Below are 26,390 nucleotides of genomic sequence, written 5' to 3'. Positions count from 1 at the left end.
ACTGTAAATGTTAATTACAAATATTACTAATGAGAGTTGAACACATAAAAAACTATCGTATTTTATAAAACAGATGCATACAAGAGATGCGAAGGCAGAGCAAAAAAAAACTCGTTAATAAATAAACAAATGACAAAGAATGATCCCATGAGAAAGTATCCATATGGCCCTTTAGTATGTATATATGCGTTTAGCTATTCAAAACAAAAATTACTTTATTTCTACAAATATATTACACAAAATATATACAATTTAAAAATGAAAAATTTTATAATATTTTTCCTAATAAATTTTTCAAATGGAATATTAATTAATCCAAAATTTATCACACAAAATATAATTAATTTAAATTTTAAAAATATTATTTTAAAATTAACTCCAATCGATTTTAATATAAATTTAATTGAAGAACATTGGACTGGCAATAATATAATGAATGAAAAAATAATTGAAAATTCGTGTGAAATTTATTCTGCTTCAGTGTTAAATAATGAAAATGTAAATTTTCATAAAATTGATTTAACCATATGTGAAAATTTATATATAAACGGTATAGTGCAGTAAAATTTGTGTTAATTTATTAAATCGACGAAAGTTTGTGAAAATAGTGCAATTTGACAACAAAAAACGAAAATCGATCGAACAACCTCTAAGACTTGCATACACTCCTCCTGGTATCGGCTTTATGGTGTCTTTTTTTGGTTTTGGCGGTTAATTGGCTATGCGTACAATTTTACACTATAAATATTTCTTTCGAATGCTTTGTTATAAATTGATATATTTTAATAATTGGCTGAATTTGAACTTTGGGTAAAAGCAATGTTTCTTTTCAAAAAAAGTTTTCCAGTTTTTAATTAGTTTCAGAAATTTAAAAAGATGTAAAAACACATTGACTCGTTTATTTTGGCAATAGCGGATTAGCCATATGGCAGGAGTAGCAAATGCTATAGATCCTGTGCAAATGTCCCGCAGATAAAAGGGACTTGCGGTAGACTAACGAGGGTTAAAAAATAGTAGTGAAAAAATCGTTGACTAATAAATGCTGATTTTCAAACATAATTTATTTTGAATAGAAATTAAAAATAGCATATAAAAAATCACTTTTTGACGAAGTGGAAATAAATCAATTTCTAAAATTAGCGTTTGTATCGATTTTTCATTAATAATTTTCATTTTCCAATCTATATAATGAAGTCAAAGTTGATATAAAAAAAACTTTTTACAAAAAGAAAACCGAGGTCGGTTTTCTTTTTGTTAAAAGTTTTTTTTTATTTTGTGATTTTTAGTGATTTTGAAGTACATTAACTAATTGTCACTAAAAAAAAAATCATCGAAATCGGTTGGCGTGATATTGAGTTATTCGTCCTCTTGTGCTTGTCGTGCATACTGAATGCAAATTTAAGACTCTGATTGTTTTCTCATGGATGCCGTTGTCAGAACTGGGCCAAAATGGAAAGAACCAGCTTTTAAATAGATAAAGAATCATTAAAATCGGTTCATCCAGTCAAAAGTTCTGAGGTAACACACTTAAAAATGAATTCGGTTAAAAAAAATACAGTCAAATTGATAACCTTCTCCTTTTTTGTTTGAAAAAAGAAGGCAGTAACTTATAAAATTTGGAATACCAAAAAAAAGTACCGTGAAGCTTCCGTTGGCGGAAGGGTTGACAAATCTTAGAAGTTGCTGATCGATGTTCGTTTTTAGTGACCAAAAAGCACTATTTCCATTTATAGCCAAATCTATAGAAATTATCCCGATTAAAAATCATTTTTTCATTTGCCTAGGTTTTATATATTTAAATACAAATATGTTTTTAATACAATCAATGTATAATTTAAATAATGATCATTTAATAATTGAATTTAATGAAACCGACCAATTAAATTTGTTAAAAAAATTACGTGGTTTTGATATTAAAAAAATTCGTAAAAAGCGTAGTGGTGATGCTTTATTTAATTTAACTGGCGATACAATGCAATTGAATGAACGAGGTGAGATTGTAGAAAATCAAGAAAATGTTACAGTAAGGAATGAACAAGAATTGTTAGCAGTACGAAAACCTGTGTACACAAAGAAAAATGTAGATATGGAATGGCGTCGTGAATACATGAAAAATGAAGATATTGGATATTTTTATGATTCGGCATGGGATGTCAATTTATTAAGTAAGTATTCTAAATTATTCTGTTTTTAATTATTAAAGTCGGTTAAACGTTTTTGCTTAACGGTGCACAAAAGTTATTATCAAGCACATTGACTATAGACTAGTTATAATATTTACAAAAAGCCTCAGAAAAAGTTTTAGAAGCAAATCATATTACTTTTGGGCAAAATGTTTTTCTCCCTACTTCGACCCTGCTAAATCCGAATATGCCGATTGCCCAACCAAAATCTAGACCGGAAGAGAGATATTCAAGATGGCGGAAAATTATTGCCCCTTTTTTTTTTGGTTTTCTCAAAGTCCAAAACTAAGGGTTTTTTCAGAAAATTCTTTCTGTAAGTTTTTCAAAAAGAAGGAAATTGCTACAATTTAAAATCAAACTTTGTAGGTTTAATACTTACTGAGATACAGCTCTCCAAAAATTGGAAATTTTTTCGAAAAAAGTGAAATTTTCATACTTGGTCTATTTTCGACTTAGATATAGAAGCAAATACTAATTTTATGGGTGAAATCATGAGAAAAGATGTTAAAGCAAATGTTATTAGCTTTAATATAAGCAAATTAAAGTCATCGAAATTTTTGTCAAAAAATTTTCAATAGTTGAAAAGGCTTTGTTTTACTTTTTCGTATACAAAGAAGCTGTATAGTTGGAGCCAGTGCAGGATAAGTTACGATTAACATAAAAGAGTATCTAATAAATCTAATTTTATATGTAAAAAACTATCATATCGCAAATAATAGAATCGTTAAATTGATTCATACTATGGGTGGTGGTTGCTTAAATTATCCAACCGATTTGGATTGGCAACCTATTTTTGGAATGTTTCTCATTGCCCGTTTCTGATTTGTTTGCAGGCGGAGAGGCTAGATAAAAAAAAACGTAATAACTTTTTGTGTAACAAATATATATTATTTGTTGTCTCTGCCATGACAACGCACACGACGAAGCATGTATGATGACGTTTTGTTTAATCTTATCCAGGCTCATGTGCAATAATCGTCCAAGATGGGGATTCAAACTTTTGTTCATTATGCTCATGGTAATATAAAGCCAATAAAAACAAATTCAATAAGTAAATTTCCAAAAACTTTGGGCGCATCGACCACTATATATCCCGTTGTATATTGGGCGAAGCTTAACCGTTTAGCCGGTCTTCAAACATTGTCGATCTAAAGTATGTTTTGAGACGCCGAAAAGTTGAAAACGAGCGTTCATTCGTCGCTGTTTTCATAGGCAAAACAGACAGAACGTGAAGCATTTGGTAGACATTTGTAAACAGATGGTCAACAGTCTTAATCCAGAAATCAATTTAGTTCTAATTGCACATGATTTCAATGTTCCCAATGACACGCAATTGAAGGTGGAAAAGACGCGAAGTTCAAAACAAAAGCATCATATCGAGAAAATTAATCGCGTTAAAACAAACTTGACAAAAATATATGCAATTTAAAATCATTTCACTTTAAGAAATGGACGAGTAAGGAATGTAATTGTTAGTTCTAATTTATGTAGTGAGATCCACGGAAGTGGGCTGTTTATTTTCTTAGTTTTTAGTCTCGCTAAGTTAAATATTGCGTGCTCTTTGGGTAACAAAGTAAAATTAAATTTTTTTTAACTTGGATAATTTTCGACCTCACCATTTGACCATATAGAAATATATTCATATTTTAAGATAATGCTATAAAAATAATAAAGATAAAGAAATTAAATTATTATATTATCATCGGTTCTTGATACGAGTGCAAAAGCGTGTTAATTAAAAGAACACTTATTCTATGTTGATTCAAATTTGACAACAATCTAATTTATTATTAAAAGAATAATTCTTTGGCATCTGCCATTTCAAAAAAAATCAAATATGTAGTTAAACAACCTATTATAGCAACGAGTGAATCACGAATTGACCTTCTCTACAGTAATAAGGTTTAAAAGATAATCATAAAATGCAAAAATGGCCTTTTTTCCCTTCAGAAATAAATGATTCAATTTTTTTAAGCTACAAAACACATTAATTTTTATTTACTTTTATTAACTCTTAAATTATTTTAAGCCTATCAGACTGCTTTTACAATGACATAAAAATAAATATATTTTATAATTGAATGATAAAATATTTAATAAATAATTCTTATATTATTAATTGTAATTCAATATTCACTTGAAGGTTGTTAGAATTTTTCATAAACATTTATAATCTCTATGTAATGTTTTCAATCAGGAAATTCAATTGTATTTTCTCATCTTCGTAAACTACCAAAACAATCGACAACATTATACGCACTTTGTAATTTGAATACAAAGTGTATCACATAATTTTTATACCCATACTTATTTGAATGTATAATAGGTATTTGTCCAAAAATAACTGTATCGTATACTTCTAGCAGCCAAAACCTTTCGAAACGGTTGAATTTTGTTTTCTTTAATTTTTATTCATTTTTTTAATTAGTCCATTTCCGGATGTCTGTCGTCTGTCGTCTGTCGCCTGTCGTCTGTCGTCTATCCGTCTGTCCGTCTGTCCGTCTGTCATCAAGATTACTCAAAAACGAAAAGAGATATCAAGCTGAAATTTTTATAGCTTGCTTAGGACGTAAAAAGTGAAGTCGAGTTCGTAAATGTGCAACTTGGGTTATATCAGTTATATATGTGTGACATAAATGTATGTATAATGTGACAGAGAAATCAACACTGTCTAAACATGGTATTTCAACAATTAACTCAGTCAATTGTTTGTTTTCGCTTGTTTAATAGATTCTAGCATCGTAAAAAGATAAGTAATATATTTCTCGTTTTAGAAGTTTGTCCCTATTCAAAAGTAGTCAAGTTCATATCCCAATTAAGGTTCATGGCACGGAAAAAGAGAAACAAATTTTTCGAATTTATCCGCATAGTACACTTGTGAATTTTTAATGATTTTGGTCAACAGTGGAATTTTTTTAACGAGAAAATTAAGCACCCTAATTTAATAGTGTTTGTTGCACTTTTCAGTATTGTGAAAAACCAGAAAATTATAGTACATACAGTATGCTAGGAATATGAAAGGCCCATCTGAATGTTTTTTGAAACTAATTTGCTATCCCGAGTTCGTAATTTGTTGCCGTCTTCATAAAGTTGAGAAACAAGCTCCTTCATATCATTTTGTCGCATAGTAAATTCGAACAACTTTTTAAAATAGTGAAACCATTTTAAACAAAAATGTAGATATTTACTGAGGTTTTACTACATTCTTCAACAATGATTAATTATTGGATTTGCATACAATTTTTAAATAAATTGAATTGAAAACATGTTGGTGGTTATAATTTTATTCGCATTTATTTTTAATAATTGAAAATAAATATATACAGAGTGATGGAAAAGTATAAAATTAGTAAAGAAAGTAGAATTATCAATTTTCTGTAATAAAATAAAGTCTTTTTTATCATTCTTTCCGTTGATGTCTTTACAATTTACTCCACTTTATTCTTCTATCTATCCATTTTATTCTTAGGTACTTTTTCTAGTAAATAAGGAATATTCATGTATTTTTTTTATATTTTTAATTCTTTGTTTACACCGTTATAACATTGTAAACAATATAAATACTGTTTAAAAATGCTGTAATTAAGTGTAAAAAAATATTGAAAATAGAGAATAATTTTGAGATGTTTAAACGCAGTCCTTTTGGCTCTCTCTGTTGATGACGTATAAATATGTGACCTGTCAGGTAACATTTCAATGTACTGTTTACTACAGGTGTAATACCCACGTATGTAGTAATTATATTATATATCCATGGTAATGCCATACAAAATATAAGTAATTAATACCATACAGTATGTCAACAAGTCTGAAAAGCCACATACTATGGCGTCACGTCCGTTTTAAAATTTGAATTTACGTCTTAGAAATTTGAATTTCTCTCTCTGGATTTGTATTTTTACTAATTAATTTTAAGTAATTTAAAACATTATTATAATGGTTTAGTTAAAATGTCTACCCTATAAAATTCAAATTTAAATTTCATGAATATTCCCTCCCTCGCAGCATTTCAACTTTCCTAAATAGGGTTGGATATATTTATATAGAGTATAGAGTACAATATACCTTGAAGCAAGCACTTTGCAGTTTCTTGGAAGATATTTCTACTTCCTCGACAGCATTTGTATTGAAAGGAGTGATGAATATTTTATCAGAATGCACGCAGGCTGAAGACTGATTGTCACTCAATAAAAGTAAAAAATTTTATTATTTTAAAAGCTAACCATTTCGGATTGTTTTATAAACGGTATATAATTGATCAGTAAGTTTTTATATCATATTCTAGTTTTAACATTAAATTTTAAAGAGGCTTGGATTCGAAATTCAAAGTGATAAGTACTTTGAATTAAAAATAGAATGTACCATTTATATTTGGTAAAATGTATGCACTAAATTTAACAAATTTTTATGGGTTGCCAAGTGGGGAAAAAGATGACTCATTCAACCTATTGAAAATACCAATTGTATTGAATATTAGATTTTCGTATTTCAATCACAAGCATTCTATAATGCTGCGCTAGGGTAGGTACCTACGTCAATCGTTATGATATCGACCCATAGAACAAACTTCATGTAACTCGGTTCAGATATTTTTCTTTTTAACGATATTTGTTTAATATTTTAACTCTCAATTGAAGAGGAGAATTTCCATTGTGATATTTGAAATGGCTTTAAAAAACAGAGAAATGTAATTTTTGATTCTAGATACTACGCCTTCCTCGAAATGTAGAGTCTTTTATCCTAAGTACCTTTTCGATCATGTCATTACAATTCAAGAACAAGAACCACTTATTCGAATTTTCTGCCATTCTTTATTACCCATTTCCTTCTCAGGTATATTTTCTAGTCCATGTCATTTAAACCAGACTCCACAATGATGAATCAAGTCACATTATATCATTTTTCTATCGTAATAACTCTTTATTAGCCTAAAAAACGTATGGAATGAAGTCTCGAGATGTCGGGAAACAAGGCTGTAGGAGGATATGAAATTTAAAATGAGGCACCTTTATAAATCAATCTGTATAAAGATAAAATATAATTGAAGATGAATAAAATAAACAAAAAGTGATGCGTAAGGACAGAGGAAATTAAAACAAAAAGTATTACAAATGTCATAAATATATAGGAATTTATGTTTTTCATTTCCATTTTTGTTTTAAATTTAGAATCTTGCTTGTATTATGAGTGTGCATTTATTGTATGCCATTTTATATCTCTATATTACGTAAAAATTATCTTGAAAAAAAAAACCGTTGTAATGATTTTCTCGAGAACAATAAAACAAAACAATCAAATTAAATTAAATGTTATATATAAAGACTAGCGGCCCCGACGGACGTTGTCCCGTAAAAACGTAACTCTAATTCATGAATACCTATACTACGTTTAGCCTGTCCGCTAAACCCATCCCGCTAAACCCCAATTTAACTCCTATTTATTGGAGTGGCCTGACCTTCGACCTTTGGCCTGACCTTTTATAGTAGAGCTCGCTGCGCTCGCATATGGCTCTAATAAATGCCTATTGACAATACCTGAATACTATTAAAAATACATAGTACACATAGTATACATAATGTGATATGATTTATATGCGCTCCCACCATTTAATGAAATTTCATTTTTTTGGTACGGAGCCCTCAAAAACAGTTGTAGTGGACCGAATGGTAAATCTAAACCATTCTCCAATCCCCTTGAACTCACACAAAAAATTTCATCGAAATCGGTCCAGCCGTCTAGGAGGAGTTCAGTCACATACAGACACACACAAGAAATATATATATTAAGATATCGTGCTTATTAAACAAGTTAGCGCATTTAAATATTTCGGCCTTAATTTTGATAGCGAAAACAACAGTTTGAAACATTTACCCGTGAGGACGCAAATTAGGAAAAATTATTGCTGTCCATTTTCTCCAAAACTATAACAAAAAGGGACTTGCAATTTGCAGGTAGCTTCAACTAGTTGTCGAAAGAAAAAAAAGTGTAGAACATACTTTCGAAAATCAATACAATTGGTGGACTCTCGACTGTCATATTTGTATTGGTTTTTTAAACTATTATAATTTATTAAAAATAATGCAAGCATCAACAATTAACTCAGTCAATTGTTTGTTTTCATTTCAAATATATTTACTTTAAGACTAATAGCACAGAAAAGATGTTACAAAAATTATCTTATTAAGGAAAATGAAGTAAACGGCTCGCTTTCTACTAAAACCTGGTAGAATGTGTTTCTTAGGTGTCAAACATCATTAGTAAACCATGGGATACGCCAATTCTTTCTGAATAATCAATAAATTGTTAATTCAATGAAACAAACGGTCAATGTTAAAATTGACTTAAGTAACTAGTGTCAATAGGCAACTTGTATAACGAAAATGTGAGTGAAATAATCGAAAAACACTTCTACTTGTATAACATGTATGTAATTGAAGTTGCCTTATAATTAGTTTTTTAAGTCAATTTAAACATTGATCGTTTCATTGAATAAACAATTGATTTATTATTTATTAACAAATAGTAACATTCGCGCAACTAGATCATGCCTTTTTAATAGCTAAGAAACACATTCCACCAGGTTTTAGCAAAAAGTAAGCAGTTTATTTCATTTTCCTTAATTTCTAACATCTTTGACTGTACTATAATTTTCAAGTTGAAAAATATTTCTAATTATCAAAAGCAGTTATTTGTAAATTCAGAAAACAAAAAACTAGTTCTTTTGTTTATATTTTTCTTTTGTAGCTTTATTATTATATCAGCTGCTATATTGTCAAAAAAAAATAGTACTTGAAAAATAAATCTCTTGAGTAAAACACGGATAAGAAGGAGATAAATAAATGCGGAAATGAAACTATTAAATTATTTTTTAAATTGAATACTGTTTTCAACTATGGTGTTGGATTTCCTAAACAAACATAGATGAATGGGTTTTGATAAACTTTAATAATGCTTTTAAATTTTAAATTAAAATAACAAGTGGTACACTGAAACAAAAATTCTTAATACCAAGCGATATGAGGTTGTCTCAACCTCATCGCGATATCAAATATGGCTAATGGTGCCACGAATGTGATACATCTGCCGTACGGGGTTGAGTGGTGAAGTTGGCACAAACGCATGAGTTGTTTATATGAAAGTAGTATACTGTGTAACAAATTTCAAATATTGTTGTTTTGAAATGCAACATATTTTTAAGCATTCTTTTTTTGATTGGTTCTACCACTTAAAGGTTTATACCTGCTAATGGTTTTATTTTTTTTTAAATTAGATTTCTGGCAAAAAATTTTTGCGAGGTGTTGTTGAGTAAGCTTTACACTATAAATAAAAATTTAATAGATATTAAAAATCTGATTTTTCATAGACTTTTTAGGGATGAAAATTGAAAAAATCTCGCTCTTTCAAAATTTTATAAATTTTTGGCTCAAAAACTGGATTGGTTAGAGAAAAATTTATTTGTTTAAAAAAGATAATTTAAACAATATCCTACCGTCATTAGGATTTATTTATCCTTATCTCTCACTGTATCAGGTTCAAACAAATTTAAATTCTTCGTTCTTATTAAACGATTTAAAATCTCATGGTTTGGAATTTTATATTATCAATCTCCCAAAAAATATTACCTATAAAATCCAAATTTATTAGCGCTAATGTTTCTAACATACAAGAAATACGAGGAAAGTATGGGAAGAAAACAAATTTCATTTTCATAGTACCTATGATAATATGTCCAGGACCCGCTATGGTATTTGAGAGTCATTTCAGAATAGTTGGTTTGAGGAAGTGACTACAGATCGACACGTAAACAAATTGATATTATATAGAATTTTTCAGTGGATCCTAGATTAAATGTCGATTAAATGTCGAGGTACTTTATTCTTGGGGATAATTTTCATTTTTCGACAAATCTCGTATACTAGTGCAGGACATTTTATCAAAAATAACTGTTATTCATAAAACAAATACCTAATCAAAAAATTTCCAATTGGTGCCGGTTTAACTGAACACACTGTATGTTCAAATAGGAAGATAAAAAACAATGCAAAACTATTTGCAACATTATTTTTTTTAAGGCTTCAGAGAACAGCTCATTCTTTCGAGTGTCGGACAAAATAATTTTTTCTAACAATTGTCGCCTTATTTGAAAATGGTCCTCAATGGATTTTCGTCAATTTTAAGCCTGACTCACAATTAAAATTTTCAAGCTATGATGAAAAAGCATGATATTGATATTGACTCGCAAAGTCAACTCCAGTTTTCTGAAATTACCGTCAAATGCTACTCCTAGCCCTAGACCTTCAATAACGTACTAGCATACCAAACACAAGTTTAAAAGATAAAAGAAGAAACAAGCGAATCTTTTTATAACCTGTATATATAAAATACATATCATGGTATATTAAATTTATTTACAAGTTTGTAATGCATAGAAATATTGATGATATTAGCAAAATTTGGTAAAAGTGTTCATAAAATCATCTAATTTATTCGTTACCGTTTGTCCGTCCGTTCTTCTACACTTGTACTAAAAAACGAAAAGAGATATCATTCTGAAATTTTATTGCATGCCCAGAACGTAATATGAGCATCTTAGGTCAATAGAGACCTCGTTCTGTAGGACCCATGTTGTAAAATGTAATAGATACAACAAAAATTTAAATGTAAAAACAAAAAAAAAAAACTTTTGTTTGAAACATATTTTCGTGAATAACATTGTTTTAAAGCAAATTAGGGCAAAACTTCGGAATCCAGTTTGGCAAAAACTATAAAGGAGAGAGAGCAGTAAATTTTGTATGGAGAAAAGTGAACCTTGTTAAAAATTTTTGAAAAAAAAAAGGTTAATGGAAAATATTTCGAAAAATTTTCGAAAACAAGAATAAATTATGGCGGTTGGAAGACGGCCATAAACGTGTTGGTTTAACTTTTCTAATTTAGTAAAAATATTTCGCTATATTCCACATTGTCTATATACAGAGTATTGCAACACTTTACTCAATCAATTGTTTAATTTGCATTTGTTTTTTATTATCGAGTTATCTGTTTGTTTTATTCTGTGATTAATTATTAGGTGAACAGAATAACAGAAACGAAACAATAAACAAAGAAAAACAAGAGAACAAAATAAGAAAAAATAATTTATTAGAGAAACATGTACAAGAAGACGATGACGATGAAATATTCAATGAAGATAATGTTGATGAACCAGAAGAAATATCATTACAAATTGAAAAACGTTGGCTTGAAATTGCTGTTATAGTTGATTATTCTGTTATTGAATTTCATCAAAGTTTGGAACAAGTTCGACATTATATAATTGCATTGATGAACATTGTAAGTAATTTTTTTTTCACTAAGTCTCCATAGAGAAATGATGAAGTTAGAAACGTCTATCTACTCGTGTCCCTGTATATATTTTACTCTTAATTTTAAGGAAGGACCGTCTATACTATATTATTTATATGCGCCTAATAACAAAAATATAGCGTAATTCGTGAAGCTCTTTTCACTTGCCATCATTTTAAGTAAGTAAGAATTCACCGTCTACCCTATCGATATACATGCACGGTACCTACTAATGTCAGTAGTCTAATCCATGCTCAAAGTTTAATATGTTTGGCTAACGGAGCATATACTGTATATATCAACAAATTTCCTTACGATCCTTTAATTGGAAAGATAAAGGAAAAGCATTATTTCATATTTTTAAATTATTGACATATTTTGGTGGAGGAGAGGAGTTTGTGATTTTAAAAAAGGCTTTAAAACAAAAACCCATTAATTTTGTCCAAATTATATTTTTACCGTTTAAGCCAAAACAAAGGAAAGCATTTAATATATTACATACTTATTTAATATGAATTTTTTAAGTTAAAAAACTTAAACAAATTTAATTAAGTTATAAATTAGTTAGATACAAGAATTTGCTACTTTTTCTTTTGAGCTTACCTTACAAGAAGAATACCATGAGAGAGAAAACTGTACTAGACTAGCCGACTATATCATCTTGAAGAACCTGACTACAACTTACTGGTGTAATTTTTAAGTTCATTGGCGCTTAGTTAACTTTTCGAATTTATTGTTTTTTTATATATTTGAATTTTTAAAAATACAATTTACTCTGTTTAGGTAAAAATCGAACTCACTTGAAAATGCAATTTGAGTAATTTTTTAAATGCTATTTTATGTATATTAAGATAATCAAAACTAATCAGGAAAAATTGATGGGTTTTTGTTTAATAGGGCTTTCAAAATCGGGCACTTCGCTGAAATTTTGCCGCACTTCCATTACAAATTATAATATTTCTTAACACGGACTTTAAAAGATTGACTTTTAATGATGCAAATTTTGCTTTTATTTTACTATTTACAAAATTAACTACCATCCAAAATACGATTACGCTTTGTTACTTAAAACTAAAAAATGAAATTATATTAAATTGTTTCATCCAAATATTTATTAATCAAACTATTACTATCACTGGGAGATAAAACAAACCTACAAATTCTTGATTCTTTATTTTAGGTAAGCTCAATATATCGTGATACAACATTGGGTATATCTGAAACGTTGCAGCTCGTATTAACAAAATTAATTTTCATCCATGGTAAAAATGGTACCGAGGTACGTGTTGGTAATGCAAAAAAATCTTTAGAAAATGTAAATCGTTGGAATCACAGATATTTACAACAATTAGCCCCAATCGAAAAGAATAACAACACAATTGGGCATGATATCGCTGTATGGTTAACACGTTTAGATATAGGTGGCCCATCAGGCTATGCACCTGTTTCTGGTACGTGTGATCCAAAACGTAGCTGTTCTTTAAATCGTGATGAAGGTCTTACAAGCGCTTTTATCATAGCTCATGAAATGGCTCATATGTAAGTTGATATTCTGTCAATATTTGTAAGATTACAGAAAATTATTTTATACCATTTTATAGTTTAGGTTTATCGCATGATGGTGATGTATTATCTGGAAACGATTGTGATACAGAAATTTCAAATATTATGGCACCAATGGTTACGGCAACGTTTCATGAATTTACATGGTCAAAATGTTCCCGAGACGAATTCCATCGTAAGGCGTTGTAAGTTAAAAAACTTATCAATATGATACAATAATGTCAAGAATTTTTCGTTTGCCTTAAATGAATCACAGTCCAACTGATTACTTTACCATTTTATAAAGCAAAAAATCTCTCTTCAAATGCTGCAAAGCAGACTGCTCAAGAAAGTACACGGTGAAAAAAGTTCTAATTCAAAGAAACTATGTTTTTAGCATTAGTAAATATTTTCTTGGTTCAAGAAAATTTTTAACAGCGCATACTTATTTTCTTGATTTGAGTATTGAGATCATTGACTAAAGAAAGATTTTCATTTTATAAGAACACCGACAGTCAAAGGACACACTTAGGTTATGGAGGCCAATATGAGACCATATATGTGTTTTACCATATTTTCCGCTGATAATTTCATTTATTAGCTCCCCAATTATTTTCGGGGGCTGAGTGCACCTCAGCCCCTTCTTGCATATACCATGCACTACACCAGCCCATCATTACTATTAATTAAATTAATTTTTTTTTGTGACGGCGGGAATCGAACCCGCTACCCTAGGCATACCACAAACGGAATTTGTTACGCGTTAACCAACAAAGCTACTAGTTAAATCCAGTAATATTTTCATTCAGTCGGAGAATAAAAACGGGAGATTTTTGTTTTTGTGTTTTTATTTTTTAATGAAACTAAGTTCTAGTACTACAAGACAGATATGGTCTGAGTACAATCATAGGCGTTCCGAAGATCTTATATCACTTCCAAGGGCCTCTATGTCAAACTTGTTGTGGCTATTACAGGACACTGATTAGGCGGCAGGCATGCTAAACGCCTGGGCTTGGCAGTCTATCACGACTACTACAGGAGCTGTCACAGTGATGAGGAGAAGGAGACAATGTCTCATCTTCTCTGTCACTGCCCAGCTCTTCCATGAGAAGCTGGATTTACTTTAGTCAGCCTCTCTTTGACGACCTCTCAGACCTAAAGTCCGTCGACGTCAAAGCACTCCTGCTGTTTTCAAACAGCTCCAAATGGTTCATGAAGTTGTGGTCGGGGATAGGCCAACCTTTTTTCGATATCATAACGGACCCTTTAGTTTAATTTTGTCCCACCTCAGGACAGCCACTCTTACCTAACCTAACCTAACCTAACCTAAGTTTTAGTTAAAGGATGTATCGTATATGGAATATTTCCGTTGAATTTCCATAAAATAATAGTGACTTTATTTACATTTCTACCAAACAAAATTTCCCAATATGCCATTTCTAATCCGTACGATTCAGAACTCTTTCAGAAAAGAAAAATTGTTATAGGAAATGGCCGTGTTTGAAAAATATTCCACGATTGAAAAACGTTACATATTTAAATTCTGAAATTGAAACATTACAAAAATTTACAATGGACGAACAATGTCGTATGGAATTTGGTGATGGATACATGTTCTGTCGTGGTTTTGATATAGTGGAACCATGCTCACATTTATGGTGTGGCCATATAGAATCACCACTAGTGTGTAAAACCAAACGTGGGCCACCAATTGAAGGCACCGAATGTGGATTTAATAAATGGTGTGTTAGTGGATATTGTGAAAGTATTTCGATGACACAATATAATAATGAGATTAGAAAACGAAGTGAAATTATTTTACATAAACCAATTCATGGAGGTTGGACGAAATGGTCTAAGTGGACACCATGCATAGCGAAACCATGTGCTGGCCGACGAATTTTATCATACCGTATGCGTTCTTGTACAAATCCTATGTAAGTTATCATTCACTTGTAAGTTATCATTTTATATTTTAAAAAACTGGCAATTTAGGTTTGGGGCATTAAAAACATAAATTACGTCACACAAAAGGTAAGGGGGTGAAAAGCTTTTTGACGCTGCATATCAAAATCTTAAATGTGAAAACGCGAAATTTATACGCGTAAAATACCTAAAAATATTACACTGTGCAGGTGTAATTGGCGAGTGCGGGCTTGCTGCAATACCTTTGCACGCCTCAGTTGCCTGTAAGACCTTTGACAAGTTCCAACTTCGACTTCTTTTTAGTTTTATTAAAAATTATTTTGAATGAAAGTAACAAAACTTTTGAAACTGTTATTTTTATTTAAATATTTCTAAATATAAAATTGAAAAATGTGTTACGTTTCACTAGTGAAAGTGGGTTTCAAAAATATGACCACCTGTGGCAAAGACGGGATTTCGAACGCTCATAAAATTAGTGTGGCGTAATTTATGGATGACCTCTTGTTAAAAATTCGAATACTTTTTTGAAATGACTATGTGCAGAACGCTTTATATTGAGCACTTCATAATCCACCGAAGTTTGTGTGAATTATCTCATTTTAATAGTCTTTTTGAGGGCGTTAGTTTTTCAATACGCTTATTCTATGTTTCATTTAATTTTTGGATAGACCAGCATTTGGTGGCGAAAATTGTCTTGGTAAATCAGAACAGTATAGAATTTGTCCGAATTCAAAATCAAAGTGCAATACAATCGAACAAGATTATCGTCAAGTAGAATGTTCCAGATTAAATCAATTGATTCATTTTAACGATGGACGTGAAAATTTCACATGGTTACCATACGAATCTGATCAGTTTAATTTAAAATGTCAACTAACATGTATTGCTGAAGAAACTAGAGAAATATATTTAACTGGTGAAAATGTACAAGATGGAGTTACTTGTTCGTATGATAATCCATATAGCATTTGTATTCAGGTGCGTATAAGGATTGATTTCTATTGAAATTTTGAAGCATCTCTTTCGGTTGTCCTGTAAGGATCTATTGATAATTGGATAGGGCTAAAAACAGTTAAATATTCGACTGTCTATATTGTTAATTTTCGTTAATTTTTCTGCGATTCCATAATGAAAGCATCTGCCGCTTCCATAATGATTAAATGTTTTATGTCAGATTTTTAAAATTTTATAAATTTCACTTGCAAGTAAAATTGATAAGGGAAATCAGCGTATTATTTAAAAAAAAATTGATTGGAATTCTAAAAACCATTTCAATTAATTTTCTGGATATATTCCTAGATATATTTTTGTATTATTGGTTCATATTTCGGCTCTAATAATACAATCATATGAACTAGCTAAAAGTAATAACTATTACTCTTCATGGAGATTTGTCATACTTTGCAAATTTACTGATAAATAGGCATTATGCCGATGAGGAGACCTAGCCATTACGGTAATGTATTTGAAACTGACAACGACCAAAACAAACTTTATTAATAAGAAAAAAATTGCACCTTGAAATTGCATTCCCAAATTTGAAGCTTCAAAACTAGTTTATGTGAAATAATCCTTAACTTAACTGAAATTACTAAAATAAATAATAATTTGCATTTTTTTCAATTCCAGGGTGAATGCCATCAAATTGGATGTGACAACAAGATTAATTCTAGTAAAATTGATGACCAATGCGGAGATTGTGATGGGGACAATTCAAATTGCTTCAATACGACATTTACTCTGCATTCAAAAATATTAAAAGAGGGTAAAAAATTGGGATTTTGAAAACAAATTTTAAATTTTATAACAAAAACATTTATTTTTTATTTTTTCATGATGATTTTAAAGTTACAGGCAGTTTTAAAAGAACATTTTAAAAGAGAAACGAAAACGGCGGACAAAAAATGTTCAAAAAAGATCATGTAACAGTGTATGCTATTCAATTAACTATTATGTCACAACGATGTTTTACGAACATTTTTTTAGTCGAGCATTTTCTTTTCTATTTTGAAAAGTTCTTTTAAAACTACAAAAATAATTTTGCTATAAAATAAAAATGTATGACTTTTCCATTTTTGCCAACAACTAAAATTTTTATTCAAAATCCCAATTGGAAATACATTTTTCCTTTATTATTCATGCATGATAAGTGCTACTGGTTTAAAAAATTGGCCGGCAATTTTTCTACGCGCATATTGTCTTAACTAGAACTGTAGCACATAGAATCGCTGTCTTAGCTCGCCTAAGACACGCGCGTGTTGGTTGAATTGGTTACGTGACGTCGGAGACACTCAACAATCGGATTCAAATAGTAATAAAAACATTGACAGTTCGGTCAAAGTAACGATTGTCTCTTGGAGCAAGTTTTTATTTCTTTACTTAAAATAACTTCCATAATCTATATAGAGGCAATCGTGGATATCAGAATAAATATAGAAGAGTCTTTTTTAAAAAGAAATTTCAATCCTCTTAAATATACTACTTCATCAATTTAAAACGATTGAAAATGCTTATATTTCAAAATAAATTCATTCTGTTGCTGAATACATTTCTACTAGAGTAATTCTTTTTTTTTTTTTTTTTATAGGTCCAACGCGGTTAACAATACTACCAAAATATTCTCGACATATCTCTTTAATACTAAAAGTACCTGATTTTGTAAATAAAACAAATTTCTTAACATTTAAGGATCGTACAAAGCGACATTTAAATATTAGTTTACTCGCAGCAAATGTTTATATTTTTGGTGGTACAAAATTTTTTTTAATTCTTCCATATCCACAAAATGGCATGTTTGTGTTAAGAACAAAAGGACCAATATTACAAGATGTAATCGTAAATGTAAGTCAAAGAAAAAAACCACTCGTTTTGATTACAGCTTTTTCAATACCAGTGATGACAGTCACTGCAGTGACGTATGAGAATATGATATCTCTGCTCTAACGTGACAGAGAGATGAGTCTTAATATACGGCGTTTTATCATGACAATCCGAAAGACGTTTTATGAGTATCACTTAATGATAAACAGTAATTAAAATTTGATTATTTTATTGTTTAATTAATTACACTGATATCATTGACTAATATCATGTGAGCATGAACTTGAATCGTATATTATCTCAATACTATTCTTGTCAAAAAGCTTCTTTCTGACAAGAATATCTAATCGTATCTTTTTTACAGATAATTTACGTTGACAGACTAAAATTATTCCTTGCAAAAATATTTTTGATGTGAAATACTATCGTCATTATAACTAAGTACATTTTCCTTCAAAGACAGATTTGTTTTTCCTTTTTTGCTATCTTTTGCATCGGGGGTGGTGAATGGCTAAAAAGTATAAAAATGGCGGACTCACTTGAGCCAACCTTTCTTTGCCGACCTCTCCGACCTGAATTCCATTGACGTCAAAGCACTCCTGCTGTTCTTAAGCAGCTCCCAATGGTTCATGGACTACTGGCCGGAGATGGGCCAATCTTTTTTCGGTATCACAACGAACCTTATGATTTAAGTGTTTCCCCCCCCCCCCCAAGAAATTAACGGCACAGTGTTTTCGAAAATATTCTCTTACTGTACACTGAGCGAGGCCCCTGATTTGTCATTATCTTACGGTCTGTTATCACGAATTGAATCAGTTAAGGTTATACTGTACGCTGTAACAATTTCCTATTACAGTGGAACCTCGATAACTCGAACCTCAAGGGAAATGCAAAAAATTTCGCGTTAATGAGTAAGTAGTTCGAGATACTGAGAATTTAATTGCTAAAATTACGACTTAGGAAGGCGTGATTATATTTTAATGACTAAGATGTCATTATATTTTATAAGCTACGACTTACGGAGCTTTTCGAAATTCGAGTTACAGAGTATAAAGTTACACTGACAATATGGCTGGGAAATAACATTTTGTTCGAGTAACAAAGTCAAAACTAATCGACATACCAATAATTTGGGAGTTCAGCGGAAGAGAATGGCACTTTTTTCGACTTACTGAGGATTATGACTTAACGAGATTCGAGTTATCGAGGTTCCACTTTACACAAAAAGAACCAAATATTCTCAAAGTACCTACACGCAAATGGGAAACAGGAGACTAATTGACTTTTTTTTTCAATCGTGTTCATAGATCAATATTGCCAATTTACAACCCATCTATTTTAACTCAAATATTTCAACAAAAATCACATATATTCAAAATAAAAATCAATTGGAAAACTCCAATCGTTATCAGTGGATTGAAGGTGGCTGGGGTCCATGTTCACAAAATTGTGTAAATCATAAGCATCATTTGGCACGATTAAAAGAACAACACTTTAATTCAACAGCATCGCCAAGCTATCTTCAACATCTAGGTGGACGTCGTAAACGAACACTTGCATGTCGAGACACCCAAACAAAACGTATTGTACAAAGACGATACTGTTCACTATTAACAAAACCACCAATTAAATATCAAGCATGTAATAAATTTAGGTGAGTACTTCAAAGCTTTTTTTATTTTATTTTAGCAATTACTGATTTCTAGTAAGGTGCTGATGTAAGCCAACTAAGTACATTTTATCTAACTTTAGTACTTAAAAGATTGTAAACAAAATAATATTATTTTGAAGTGTGAGCAAATGTTTGAATGTTGCAAATCGCCTACTATAACTTAGATAATTCACAATATATAATATTTTGTAATTCACATACTCTTTTAGCTAATAATAAGATAAGTAAAATATAGCAAATATTGAATAACAGTAAGAGAAAACACACCACGAATCAGACCAACCAAATTTTTCTAGCGCGCCGAGCTTCTTTAAGGCATTAAATATAAATAAGGCAGGCAAAATATCAAATAAACCCTACTCGTCCTTCGCAAGATTACACATAGCTTTACCAAATAGGCACTCTACAAGATTTTCAAAATATTATTGTTTGTCACACTATTATAAACACGTCATCATATCCAAAAAGATAACTGTGGGGAGATTAAATGCTACGAAACAAAACGATTCCCTGAAAATTCGGTCAAAATCTAAATATATATTATATTAACCAAAAGCTACTTTTTAGAATTAGATTTTTTCACGGTAGAGCGGTATTTTTTATAGCAAACTATCCTAAAAATAGTCGACTCTCGAAATATCTCACTCGGGATTTCCATTAAATTTATTCATTTGAGATTTCCATGGGATTTTTCTACTCTCCGATAAAACGTGAATTTTTTTTTTTTTTTACCCAATTCTTTGCGGCTTGCCAAGTTAATGATGTCAATCGAATTTATTTGATTTAAGAAAAAACAGTTTTTTTTTTAATCCAAATATTTTTCTAGAACCATAGAAACAAAATAACAAAAATTGACAATTATTAAGCTAAGTAAAAAAAAATTAAGTTATGTCTAATTAAGCTATGTCAACAAAAAATTTTTGGTTCAAAAAACTTAAAATATTAACAAAAATTAAGTTCAAAACACAATTAACTTTTTTATTTTTAAAATTTCATGACAAATATTTAGAAAATCGAAAAGACAAACACTTTTTTATCATTCGATTAAAAAATATTTAAATGTTTGTTATTTTTTATTTTCAAGGAATCAAAGTTGTCTCCTTGTTGTAGACAGGTTGTTTATCGAAGATGTGGATTCTTATTAAAAATACCAGATGGAGTCTCTCTTAGCTAGAAATCTCAATAGATTTGCATGCTTTAAACGTTTTCTTTAATAGTGTCATATTATCTTCACATAAAATAAATTGAAGATTACGTTATTGGGTGTGTATAGTGGAAAATATTAATTCTTGATGAATAATGAAACAGTTTTATGAAAGACAAATCAGAACAGATTTAGTAACATTCAATAATATGAAGCACTATTATTATAATGATAAGAAAGAACATTAGGTACATACAGATTAAGTAACATCCAAACATATTACTTACTCACTGTATAGTACTTCAATATTAAATATATACATAATTATCTAAAGTGGTTTATACTAGTGATATCACTTCCTTTTCATTTAATCGGAAATATATAGAATAATAATTTTGATTTAAAAATACATATTTACATATTATTAATCTTGTTTGTGAGCTTCTGTTTAAAATAATATACCTACACATTCATTTTAATTCAAAACTCATGTGCATTAAGGTTGTTGTTTCGCAATGGGCATACTGTTAGAAAATTCTAATTTTTGTTTAATATTTATTAAGGATAATACAATTAGCAAGATAATACAATTAGGGGCCGTTCATAAAATACGTCACGCTAAAATTAGGATTTTGAGACCCCCTCCCCCCGGTTATCACACTGTGTCACACTTTCTATGACCCTCCTATAAATATTACGTCTCAAAAACTAAGCCCCCCTCCCCCTAAAAATAGCAAATTTTGATTAATAGTATACAAATTTTTATATTAAAAAATATTAATTTTTTTTTTCCAATAAAATTTAAATAAATTAACAAAACTCTTTTAAAATAAAAATAAATAGTGTTTTCTATTTATCAGAAGTCCAAGGATTCTGTATATGCTCCGATACGTCTATTATTGGTATTGTAACATCTTCTTCTATATCTTCAAAGCTACCATCCACTTCATCGTTATCTAACCATTCTGCAACGGTGTCTTAAGTACCGAGTGTAAACGCTATGTTCTGTCGTTTCTTCTTACTCACCTACTTTTCACTTTAAGTAAGGTTCCATTGAAAGGCTTTGTCAACAGTGTTGACACTCACTTGGTGACCTGTAAGTGACTGAACTGTGGTGTCTTGCATTACAAATATCTAGGCTTCGTAGCTTCTCTAAAGTCTTTGAAACGTTTTCACTTTGCAGAAAACTTTATTATTTTAACGATATTCATATCTGCTGTCCTTTCCAGACCATTTACAAATATCAATCACAATTTTTTAGAATGGCAATTTTCCATACAACAGATACTTTATCGTTTTTTCTTATTTGTCGTTTTCGCCGCAGTAATTTGTAGCCCCCCTCCCATTATTTTAGCTTAGACTCGGCATCACAGTTTACGAAAATGACTCATGTTATTATGTAGGCAAAATTATTAGCAGTCTCTTTGTCTGTACCAGCAATCTTTGAGCATAAGTTTCAAGCAATAACATAATAATATAGATTCTGCCGTATGGCTCCTTACTTTTTTTTTATTAATTTAACCGATAATGTTCTTTACAGATTTGATCGGTAGTACCAGTGAATTAAAAATCTCCACACGATCCCTTGCTACAAGCCTTGTCACTCTATCCACCTCTATGCCAATTAAAATAACAACGAAATTTTAATATTTTTAATAATCAATGTGTATTTGTTACAGCTGTTCGTTTAAATGGATACCGGATAAATGGGAATATTGTTGCCAAACATGTGGCTCACACGGTATACAATATCGACAATTATATTGTGTACATCAAATGGTTGTTAAGAAAATAAAGGCGTTACTTTATGATACTAATAATGATAATAATAATAATACACGTAATCAAAGAAAATTAATAGAACGATACATGGTAACACCTGATCATTGTAATTTAAGTGAACGTCCCCAACAATATCAATCATGTAATCGTATACCGTGTCCAGTATATTGGAAATATGGTAATTGGTCACAAGTAAGATTTTACTTAACAAAATCAATTTCTTCCATATAAAAGTACACTTTTGATTTAAAAAAATTAAACCATCTGAGCATAAAAACTCAAAATGAGAGTTTAATTATTTTCAAAAAGTTTTTACTACTATATTCATTTCGTCATTTCATCAATTATTTATTATTTATACCAATAAACTTGAAAGAGGTCTTCAATAAATAGTTTCGTCACACGATAATCAAGATTTTTAAATTTTGTCACATTTTTCTAAGCCCCCGTCTCTTGTGACATCACATTGTGATACGTACCCCATAATATTCAACTTTGGCAATATTTATATCTTTAAGAAGAAGAGGAAAAGTACATTTTTTAAAGATGTGACTTCATGATGTCATAATATTTAAACCTTCACTCTCTTATGTCATATAATTTCACTTAACTCAAATGACCAACCCCATCCTTAAATTTGACCAAATTTATGTCCCCACACATAGGCCGTCAATTTTCTTTTAAATAGTATTTTTAAATAAGTGTTAATGACTTGTGAAAATAAAGCGCTTTATAGCGTATTTTAGGTTGAAAATTATTTGAAATTTTTACGAAATTAGAAAATTTCAAAAATTGTATCATGTAGATGGTGTAATTTGGCAGCGTTAAGCTTATAAGAAAATGCTCTCTGTACTAAATTACAAAATAATCAAACCAATAGTTAAAATTGGGTTGTTGAGAAAAATTTATTTTTGTTGACAAAAATGAAAAGATCGGATATAACTTTTGTAATGAAACTGTTTCTATTTTTTATTTTTTTATAATAATTTGAAAGTTACATACAGTTTTAAAAAACTTTTCACAAGAGAAACGTAAATTTTTCGTTAACCATCGTGTGACGTAATAGTTTTTATTATGTATGTATTATATTTATAATTAGAATCAGAATTAATAATAATCAGAATTATAAAGACCTTTGTACTTTAACATTAATACGTCACGAACATAACACACTATGCCTAAATAACGTTTGTAATCTGTGAATTATTTTGTATATTTTATTCTTCAATTTTTATTTAATTAATTATACACAGCTTTTAAAACAATTTCTTCAATATTATTTATGATAAAGAATCGAAATAAAATTCTAAAATTCGTTATTATTTTTGATTAAACAACCCAATTAAATCACAATAATGAAAAAATTTCTTTGTTTAATTTTTTAAAGTGGTAAACTGACGTGGAACTTAAGTGGAAATGACCTAACGATAGGAAAATCAAAATTAATTAATCAGAATTATAAATTCAAACATAGTAGGTACTTCATTGTTTTTTAAAAATATTAAAACATTTCACACATTACATGTTAAAATACTACACTTAAAAGGAGACAGTAAGGGTGTAGGGTACTCATATTAAACGCTGGTCTCTCGTGTAATTAGTTCTCAGAAAATGTATCCACATACTCAAATCGTAGAGCGCATATTTTGTCGTCGACAAAGAAAAATTATAAAGCAAGAGAAAAAAATTTTTAATTAAAATTTATTAACTCTTTATATATTTTTCTCTTTATATACTTTATTTCTTTCCGATTTTTATACATTATTGAAACGCCGCGTTCAACCGCGAATTCAATAATTTAAAAATGAGAACTTATATGAAGGAATGTCTAGAGATACAAAAGCCAAAGTTCTTTTAAACATTGCTATTTATTTTTTATAAAGCAGTATTAAATACAATACTTTATTAATATTTGAGATGAAATAAGAAACACTATAAGAAACACTTAGGTACAATAAGAAACATTCGCATTGAAAAATTTGAAAATTGTTTCGAATGACTGGATCTAATTGAACTATAAATTGTGAAATGCGTTTTTTCGTGATAAATATCTCAAATAGAGTAATTTTGCGGACAATGAACATGAGCAATTATAAATTTTATTATATCCTCTATACACTTAAAAACTAATGGTTATTCAGAGATACTTCGTGATGCACAATTATGATTTCCTGTTCTCAAATTTTGATTACGTTATTCTATTAGAAATAAACGATATGAAAATAAAAGTGCGAATTTTTTCCACACACATTCTTCAAAACCTTTGTGCAAATGCATGTTTGTAAAACTTTTCGCTTTACAACACAAACTCACTCGCTTTTAAACACTTTTGGCTTTAATTTTTTTAATTAAATGTTAGTTTTTCGAGACATTCTTTTATTAATATTCAAAATTTCAAAGCCTAAGATGAAAACGAAACTCATTTCAACACCTTTAAGTTTTACCCAGTCGAAGTTTTTCTCCTAGCTTGAATAATTAAATAAGTATATATTAGTGCATATAAAAATTATATAATTGACTATTTAATCTCATTCTAAGACTGAGACTTAAGAAAACTTTGTAAGCAAAAATATTTGAAATAGCCTTCTAATTCAAATGGTTTAATTTTTTTAAATTGTGTACATAAAAATTATGTACTCCCCTTATCAAATAATTACTTTACTTCCATAATTTTAGTGCTCAACAACATGTGGTGAAGGCTTTATGACACGAGAATTTTATTGTCCTGTATTAGTTGGTGAACCATTGTTCACATGCGGATCCTTTCCAATACAACAACGACGTACATGTACCATTGCATCGAAACATAATCCAATATGCCGTAAAAGTTTAATGAAAAAACGAAAGAATTGTCACGGTGATATGTCAAAATATTGTCAATTGTCGGAGTTGTTATCACATTATTGTGTGATACCAAGTTTTCATAATGCATGTTGTCAATCATGTACGTCGAAAAACGATTTACCCGAATGAATTTTGAAATATTTGTGAAAAATTGTTTTTCCTTTTTTAAATAAATAAATTTACATAACATATTTTACTTGTTTAAATTTTTTTTCATGTTTACCTTAGATCTTAATGGCAACAATTTGATATACAGGACGAGTTGAGTCTTCCTCAAAGCTAAGAAAATTCAAAATCCGTCCTTCGAAATAGTAAAGTATAATTAACACGACCTAAAAAATAGTGTATAAGCAACCCGACCTACATATGTTTCGCTGCTAACCAACTGTAGCTTTAAATTACATAAAAACTTTAAGTTTCAAAATGGCCTTTATCTCTTTGAGCTTGATGGTTGAAACAAAGCATGCTTAAATTTAAGAGACCTTTATTTTTTGTCTGAAGCAACAAAAACTTTCAAGTTTCAAAATGGTCTTTATCTCTTTGAGCTTGAAGGTTGAAACAAGGTGTGCCTAAATTTAAGCGACCTACATTTTTGGTCTGAAGCTACATTTTTTCTCAAGAAAACTTATTTTTCCAGATACCTTATCAATATTTCAAAGTCATGCAGACCCTAAACTTATCTTCAATTATATCCTTATATACCCCAAATCAACAGGTTATAGAAATCGATTTCTATTTCATCCATGATTTGGTGTGTTATAGATAAAGAATTGTTTTGAAAATAATAATTTGTTTACATTTATTTATAATATTGAGATCCTTGATAATGAATTATGAATAAGTATTATAGGAAATATTTTTATACCATGTATATGAAATATTCCAAGGTATACTTAGTTTAGTCCCAAGTTTGTAACGCTTAAAAATATTGATACTATGAACATAATTTTGGTATAGGTGTTCATAACATCACCTAATTAGTCCATTTCCTGTTGTCTGCCTATCTGTCTGTCATTACGATTACTCAAAAACGAAAAGAGATATCAAGCTCAAATTTTTATAGCATGCTTAAGACGTAAAAAGTTTTTCGTAAACATCATTGTTTGCCCATGAGAGCGCAAATTATGCGCAAATT

General features: G+C 29.7%; 1 protein-coding gene across 1 annotated transcript; it reads left to right on the top strand.

The window, feature by feature from the left end:
* The first annotated feature begins 1,934 nt into the window (after positions 1 to 1,934).
* Positions 1,935 to 25,384, top strand: LOC123299401 (A disintegrin and metalloproteinase with thrombospondin motifs 3-like). Its single transcript, XM_044881762.1, has 11 exons — positions 1,935 to 2,165; positions 11,251 to 11,513; positions 12,706 to 13,064; positions 13,127 to 13,273; positions 14,555 to 15,004; positions 15,662 to 15,971; positions 16,623 to 16,758; positions 17,581 to 17,834; positions 19,121 to 19,467; positions 22,309 to 22,603; positions 25,088 to 25,384. Exons 1-11 carry the CDS (start codon positions 1,973 to 1,975, stop codon positions 25,382 to 25,384), a joined length of 3,051 nt encoding a protein of 1,016 aa, XP_044737697.1. The 5' UTR covers positions 1,935 to 1,972.
* The last annotated feature ends 1,006 nt before the right edge of the window (positions 25,385 to 26,390 follow it).

The sequence above is a fragment of the Chrysoperla carnea genome, chromosome 1 (assembly GCF_905475395.1).
Source record: "Chrysoperla carnea chromosome 1, inChrCarn1.1, whole genome shotgun sequence".
In the NCBI taxonomy this organism is placed as follows: Eukaryota; Metazoa; Arthropoda; class Insecta; order Neuroptera; family Chrysopidae; genus Chrysoperla; species Chrysoperla carnea.
This window is presented reverse-complemented; position numbering and strand designations above follow the sequence as displayed.